The sequence below is a fragment of the Oncorhynchus gorbuscha genome, linkage group LG12, assembly GCF_021184085.1.
Source record: "Oncorhynchus gorbuscha isolate QuinsamMale2020 ecotype Even-year linkage group LG12, OgorEven_v1.0, whole genome shotgun sequence".
Classification (NCBI taxonomy): domain Eukaryota; kingdom Metazoa; phylum Chordata; class Actinopteri; order Salmoniformes; family Salmonidae; genus Oncorhynchus; species Oncorhynchus gorbuscha.
In genome coordinates, this window is record NC_060184.1 from 20,551,937 (window position 1) to 20,560,282 (window position 8,346).

At 42.7% G+C, this 8,346-nt stretch overlaps 1 protein-coding gene across 1 annotated transcript in view; it reads left to right on the forward strand.

Annotated features, from left to right (window-relative positions):
• Positions 1-8,017, forward strand: part of LOC123990673 (laminin subunit alpha-4-like) — a 37,343-nt gene extending 29,326 nt beyond the window's left edge. The window contains 9 exon segments of the mRNA XM_046291411.1: positions 601-754; positions 952-1,145; positions 1,290-1,479; positions 4,271-4,426; positions 4,923-5,082; positions 5,685-5,815; positions 5,914-6,007; positions 6,420-6,539; positions 6,824-8,017. Of these exon segments, the coding sequence (XP_046147367.1) occupies positions 601-754; positions 952-1,145; positions 1,290-1,479; positions 4,271-4,426; positions 4,923-5,082; positions 5,685-5,815; positions 5,914-6,007; positions 6,420-6,539; positions 6,824-6,969 (1,345 nt within the window). The 3' untranslated portion in view covers positions 6,970-8,017.
• The last annotated feature ends 329 nt before the right edge of the window (positions 8,018-8,346 follow it).

The window sequence follows — 8,346 nt, forward strand, 5'->3', positions numbered from 1 at the left end:
GCCCTGTAGCCTAATGCATTTGATGAAATGGATTGTCATGGATTGCATCTATATAGAGAAGTCACTTAACTGATTGGGAGTCACATAGGGCGGCGCACAATTGGCCCACCGTCGTCCGGGTTTGGCCGGTGTAGACCGCCATTGTAAATAAGAATTTGTTCTTAACTGACTTGCCGAGTTAAATAAAGGTTACATTTAAACAATTTAAAATAAAGCAATCAATGGGTGAGCTGACCTCGTCCACCATCAGTCAATGCTGAATGTGTTTCTGTAAAGAGCATTTTATTAGCGAGTGAACAAGTCCAAGTTTGCACACTGTTAGTGAGCCTGTTTCCTTTCTCCAGGGACTGCTGTTATGAGAACATGCTAATTGATCATTTGGCTTAGGTTGGTTGGTGAAAACCTAGCTGCCGAGTTTTATCTATGAGAGGAGGAAAGCCAGGCTCACAAATAGAGCTGCTGTTGAGAGCCGAGTGGGAGGACAAGGAGTGTGTTTCCATGGAGACAGTTGTGTGTGTGTGTGTGTGTGTGTGAGTATCTCTATGGCTCTTAGGTCTTTGGCACTTAGATGTTATTCCCTCTCTCTCTCTTTCTCTTCAGACAAGACAGAGACATTGAGCCAGAGGACTTTCAGAAGTACACTGAGAATGTCCAGACCTCTCTGCAGGACTGCCCTGTGAAGCGACCACCCGCTGCCCTGTTCTTGAAGCAAAGTAAGAACTCTGCCAAACCCAAGCAGGGCCATACAAGGAAGGTATAAAGACATTCATTCATTTCCATACATGTCAGTGAACACAGTTTGCTACGAAATGTCAATTTAATTTTTATTCATGCCCATCTTGGTATAATCAATGCGGAAGGAGTACAGAATTAATCAGTGAATATTGAACTAGAGGCATGCATGCATTGACCCACTACTAACAGTCAAGTGACTTCCTTTGTCTCTCAAAGGTGGGCAGAGATAAGTCCAACCTCCCAAAAGGCCTGTTGGGACTGAATAGTGATGACCAGGAGCCAGGAGAGACAGAGGAGACGCCCTGCTACCTGTCCCCCAGGCCCCGTGCCACCCGCCATGCCCATCACTATGGGGGCACTGCCAACAGCAGGCAGGAGTTCACAGACATCCCAGGGTCCCTCTCTAAGAGGTAATGCCGGGGTTGACCAGAAGTCAACCAGAGGTCAATCCTGAACCCACTCTGAACTACAACTCCACTTTGGTTTCTTGGTCTAAGTACTAGTCACGTGCTCTCTGGTCTAAGTACTAGTTCTTATGCACCATACTCCCCCAGGTCTCACTTCTCCCTGTCCCTGAAGACCCAGTCCTCCTTTGGCCTAATCTTTTATGCATCAGATGAGGCGGAGGACAACTTCATGGCTCTCTTCCTGGCCCATGGCAAGCTGGTGTACACATTCAACCTGGGTCAGCAGAGGGTCAAGATCAAGAGCCTGGAGAAGTACAATGATGGAGCATGGCACAATGTAAGTGGATGTACTTATTCCCCACTATCCATACAAAAATACTTTACTTTGACCTCTGACAGTCACATACAGTATACCAGACCTGGGATAAATATAGTTTTAACTATGCTTTATAAAAATATAAAAAACAGGGGAACAAATAGTTGACTACAACTATTTGAATACAGATTCTAAAAATATACTACTTTTTATAACTAATTGAATCCAGATTTCAGAAGGTAACTACTTTTGTAAACTATTAAATACAGATCTGTGGATTAATTATCTTAATCCATCTGATAATTTGTCAATTTTCACTTATTTTTAGCTAGTCTTTATAAAAACAAATATATACTGTATATGACCATTTCATAAATTGTATAATTGCATGATATTAAAGCATTTTGCATACCCACTCCCCCCATCCGTCCACTGCTTTGATTGGTGTAACGTTAGTTAAAAACCACAAGTGTCTATCCAGATAATGAAAAGGCACGTCGTACATGAGCAAAATCATTGTAGCCGATCATTTCACTTCCCTTGTGAGAACCATGAGCTCGGGCTGACTTGGCTTTGCTGTACCCCAGCCGAAGCCTGCCAGGAGCCTACCAAAGGTTGCACCGTGTCCATTACAATGTAGAAAAACACATATCAGCTGTCTTTAAATACTTATCCATATTACTAGAGCTTCATCTTATACTTTCTTACTATTTCTATGGCATATTCGCAGACACAATTTATGGAAGATGCCAAAACTTTGAAGATAACAATAGATGCCAAAGTCAAAGATAGGCCAGTGGTTTCCTTCTGTGGTGAAGTTTTCCCTAAATCAATGCTACGACAAATCCAGTGCGAGAACAAGCCACAGAGCCAGCTGGCTAATCTTTTGAATATGGTGGAATTTTAAAAAACCCGGCAACAACAGATAAAATATTAGCTATGTAGATAAGGTTAGAAAGATAGCTAGCTAGATAACATTAGCAAGATAGCTAACTAGATAACATTAGCAAGATAGCTATGTAGATAAGATTAGCAAGATAGCTATGTAGATAAGATCAGCAAGATAGCTAGCCAGATAAGGTTAGCATGCTAGCTAGCTACGCCCTATTTATTGATGTGTATCAACTCCATGTGGAAATTCCCCACACCCAGTTTGTGAATATGGATCAATTGCCTTCATCATTCTTTGGAGGTGGAACCTAAACATCCATTTATTTTTTATTGAACCTTTATTTAACAAGGCAAGTCAGTTAAGAACAAATTCTTATTTACAATGACCACCTACACCGGCCAAACCCGGGCGATGATGGGCCAATTGTGCGCCGCCCTATGGGACTCCCAATCACGGCCGGTTGGATACAACCTGGAATGGAACCAGAGTGTCTGTAGTGATGCCTCTAGCACTGAGATGCAGTGTCTTAGACCGCTGTGATACAGCCTGGAATGGAACCAGGGTGTCTGTAGTGACGCCTCTAGCACTGAGATGCAGTGTCTTAGACCGCTGTGATACAGCCTGGAATGGAACCAGGGTGTCTGTAGTGACACCTCTAGTATTGAGATGCAGTGTCTTAGACCACTGTGATACAGCCTGGAATGGAACCAGGGTGTCTGTAGTGACTCCTCTAGCACTGAGATGCAGTGTCTTAGACCGCTGTGATACAGCCTGGAATGAAACCAGGGTGTCTGTAGTGACGCCTCTAGCACTGAGATGCAGTGTCTTAGACCGCTGTGATACAGCCTGGAATGAAACCAGGGTGTCTGTAGTGACGTCTCTAGCACTGAGATGCAGTGTCTTAGACCGCTGTGATACAGCCTGGAATGAAACCAGGGCGTCTGTAGTGACGCCTCTAGCACTGTGATGCAGTGTCTTAGACCGTTGTGATCCATGGGGTCTGTAGTGACACCTCTAGTACTGAGATGCAGTGCCTTAGACTGCTGTGATACAACCTGGAATGGAACCAGGGTGTCTGTAGTGACTCCTCTAGCACTGAGATGCAGTATCTTAGACCGCTGTGATCCAGGGTGTCTGTAGTGACACCTCTAGTACTGAGATGCAGTGCCTTAGACTGCTGTGATACAACCTGGAATGGAACCAGTGTGTTTGTAGTGCCTTAGACCACTGCGCCACCCGGGAGCCCCCCAAAGGCATGTTTCATCTCTAGGACAGGTCATGGAAATAGTTACGGGTAACTTCCCCTAGGGGGGTCTTTTAACACCTAACAACACTGAACTTTTTAAAACACTTTTAACATAGGCCAGGCCCTGTTGTTATTTCATGTCACAGCAATAATGCCTTGCATTATGCCTGTGAAGACAACACTTCAATTTGTTCAACTTGCCATTGGCTCAACCATCTGCTCAACTTACCCCATGGCAAAACATTTGACTTTATTAACCCACACAGCTACAAGGATGCACTTTCATGCTAGGTTTAAGACCTCATATTGAAGCTTATACAGACCTCAATTGAACGATCTTAAAAGTATCTACTTTTGTTTAGGTACGAGCATCATGAAACCTCTAACACAATACATTTATTTGACTTGGTGAAAAATCTGTTTCCTGGACCTAACCACTTTTTCTGTGTGGTTTCTTTCTTCATATACTCCATAAAATAATGACTTCCAAAATATTTTGTCAAATTTTTCATTTGTGTATAGAAACAAGGGTGGCTCAATTTACCGCTTTGGCTCAACTTACTCCACTCTCCCCTACAAAAATATCTAATTCTATATTAAGATAAAACACTAGTTTTTAGCAGTAAAATACTCCAACACTTCAGTGTGGCAGCTCTGTTCTGTCTCTCCTGCAGGTTATTTTTATCCGTGATGGGAATCTAGGCCGATTAGTCATTGATGGGCTGACAGTGCTGGAGGACAGAGCTCAGGGCTCCAACATTTCCTGGCACGTCAGCAGCCAACTCTACTTGGGGGGGGTGCCCCCAGGGAGGGCCCAGAGGAACATACAGGTAAGATACACCTCTTAGCACCCAGGGGTAGTACCAGTCAAAAGTAGTGCACTTACTATATAGGGAATTGGGTGCCATTTGTAGCCTAGTAGCCTACCGAAGGCAAATGGAACAGAATGTTCCAAAGTTTTTACAGTGGAATTCTGGAAACACAAAGCCTGGCCAATAATGTTGAAGTAGGATAAAATAGTTAAGATCCTGACCTCTCCAAACAGAGCATTGCAAGAGATGTTTGGGTGATTTATGGTCCTCTAGTCTTATCTGGCATTATATGTTCACACTGGGTGTCATTCAAGTATTTTCAATTCAGACTGCTGTCTTCAGATGATACGGTTCCCACAGAGAACAGGAAACCACCAACGGGACCCTTCTCTACAAGACCGTATTTATTAGTGGAACATATTTTCCAGACATTACCACTCTACTCTACTACCATGATAGGACCAGTCTAGTACTACTCATTTACGCTTCCATGTGCTGTATTTGTCTCCTATAGAGAAACTCTGCATACAGCTTCACTGGCTGTGTGAAGAACCTCCAGCTGAATGGCCAATGGCTGTCCTCCGTGTCCCAGACCTTTGGGGTGACGCCGTGTTTCGAGGGACTCTCCGAGCCGGGGACATACTTCTCCGAAGAGGGTGGATATGTTGTTTTGGGTAATAGACAAACACACATTATTCCTCTCAAAGCTCTTCTGGCTTCATACTGTGGTTGAACCATTCCAGATTAATTTGAAGTATGAAACCAAAGGAAAAGCTTGTGAAACATTGATTTGCTGCAATCTTCAGGACATTGTATCGTTGTACACTAATAGTTTTGGCAGGGTCTGAAACTGTTTGGAAACAATGAGTCAATTATATCACACGCCATTTTAGATTTCCTCTGGAAAGCAGACAAAACCCTTGGACCACTCACCAATCCCCACACAGACAGGAAAGCAGAGAAACTGTAGTCAGGATAGAGGAATACAATATCCCCAGTGCAGCTGTGGTGAAAATTGGGCCTGGTAGAAAATTTGAGGGCACGGAGGACAGTTGCAGACCCAAAACTCTTGGGAGCCGAGCTGCAGCTGTTTGAATGAGGACAGAGCAATTTCACACCCTACTGTGGCCGGCTAAGTTTCACACGTGGACATACCTCATTGGGCCAAAGGGCAGTGAAATATTCCAGGTTACAGACGTTAAAGGGGAGGTTCAGAATACGAGGGGGTTGTAAAGCAGACTTTGCTTGAACTTCTCTTTCCATCCGTCTCATTCAGATGACACGTTCAACCTGGGGCTGAAGTTTGAACTGGTGGTGGAGGTGCGCCCCCGTGTGGCATCAGGGGTGCTACTGCATGTGTACACAGCAGCTGTGGAGTACCTCACCATGTACATCCATCAAGGAGCAGTAAGCCACTAATACAAAGTCATCTGTATTAATTTGCTGATTTTCTATTTTTAGATCTTGGACTTGTCATCATTGAAAGTGTTGTTCTATGCTCACAGGTGATGGTGCTGGTGAACAACGGAGTTCGTGAGTTCTTCACTCAGGTCACTCCTAGACTAGGCCTGTGTGATGGGAGCTGGCACAGGATCACAGGTAAGAGGCTTCCCTTCACTGACTGCCCTAATTTAAACAGGATGAGACCATGATTTATTTACACTGATTGGTCCATGTTATGTAGGTCCATGACGATACCAGTATTGCAATGTTTTTTCCATGTCAAAAAAGAAAAGATGAAGCAGACTTTACTATTTGGTTCCTTGAAAAAATCTGCTGTAAATAAAATATTGTGTGATATAGCTTGGAAAATAAACAAATGTGACTGATGACAACATAATGATGTTTGTTTCCAACATTAGGGCTGTTTTCCTAAAGATGTTAAATCCGCTTCACATTTTGTTTTCTTGCCATGATACTAATGAGTATCGCGATACTGGTATCATCCGGCCCTAATGTTATGTGCAGTGACTGATATGTGCAGTTCCTTCCTGCCTCCTCTGGTTCAAAGTGATTCGAGATGCCAATGTTGTCCAGCTGGATGTGGACTCAGAGGTCAATCACGTGGTTGGACCACTCAACCCCAGCACCAAGAGTGCCAGGACCCCTGTGTTCATTGGTGGAGCTCCAGGTCAGTAGCAAGGACATGCATCTCTAGACTACTCAACTCTCATACTAGTGGTTAAACACTATTTATAACACGTAATTCCTGAGAACCCATCCACAAATCACATCCAAACTGTAACAACTTTGTATAGGTTGCTGGGGGGTGAAATTAAGAAAAAAAGAATGCTATACAAAAAAATCCTATTAACTACATTACAGCTATAGTAGTTTCATCCAATTACTTGTTTTGCTGTGTCTTTAAGTAGTAATGAATGTGTTTATAATGTTATTTATTATCTATCGTCCTAGAATCTCTTCTTCCAGCGGGCATTGCAACTAGGAGGGCCTACACAGGCTGTATGAGGAAGCTGACTGTGAATGAGAGCCAAGTGAGCTTCAGTAAAGCTGCCCTGGTCAGCGGGGCCGTCAGTGTGGGCTCCTGTCCAGCTGCCTAAAGGGCCTGTCATAACCAATGCAGGCCAGCTCTCCAGCAACAAGACTGACCAAATTCTGCTTCATAACTATCTATCCATATTTTGCCAATGCAACATTTGTTGTTCTTTGGTAAGAGAATGATCCAGAAATGTAAACCACCCTCCATATGAATTAGTCTAGTTTCACATGAGAAAAAACTGTGTTTCAAGTGTTTCTTTGAAGGACTGCAACATGTTGTGATTAAGGACCACTGCATTTCCAGTGCTCATATTATAGCCAACTGAAGAAGGCTTGTAAATGCATCTTCATTCTCTTAATCTACATTGACAGTACTCATAAATCACACTCCCACTCCCAAAGGGACGGGTTTGTTTAGTCTACGAGAGCTGTGATGTACTGTAGAAGTGCAACCAACTCCAGTTCCAGACAATGCTTCCACTACCCTATTTTGTAATCTCAATGTAGCCACATCTTTGTCTTTTCTATGTTTTTATTCATTTAATGTATAATTTTATTTCAAATAATATATATATACACTACCATTCAAAAGTTAGAAATGTCCTAGGTTTTTGAAAGAAATACACATTGTTTGTCCATTAAAATAACATAAAATGTATCAGAAATACAGTGTAGACATTGTTAATGTTGTAAATGACTATTGTAGCTGGAAACGGCAGATTTTTTTATGGAATATCTACATAGGCCCATTATCAGCAACCATCACCATTCTGAAACTCGTCAGTCTATTCTTTTGAGAAATTAAGGCTTTTGCCCATTTTGAATCTTTTCTTTTTATTGGCCAGTCTGAGATATGGCTTTATCTTTGCAGCTCTGCCTAGAAGGCCAGCATCTTGGAGTCGCCTCTTCACTGTTGACGTTGAGAACGGCCAATGAATAGAATAGCTGTCAGGGGTGTGTACGGGAGGAGAAAGTCAGGTGCAGGAGAGCAGATTGTAGGCTAATTCCAGTCCAACAATTATAGCACATAAGAACAATAACGTGCCAAAAACACGGAACATAGCAAAAGTATAGAGCCTGACAAAATCCACATAACAATAAACAATTAAACACACAGATATGGTGGGGAACAGAGGACTAAATACATGCAGTAATTATGGAATGAAAACCAGGTGTGTAATGGAGAGGAGCCAACTTCGGTGGAAGTCGTGACAGTATCCTTCATTTCTCAGAACAAGAATTGACCGACGAGTTTCAGAAGAAAGTTCTTTGTTTCTGGCCATTATGGGCCTGTAATCGAAGCCACCAATGCTGATGCTCCAGATACTCAACTAGTCTAAAGAAGGCCAGTTTTATTGCTTTTAGTCAGGACAACAGTTTTCAGCTGTGATAACATAATTGCAAAAGCATTTTCTAATGATCAATTAGCCTTTTAAAAT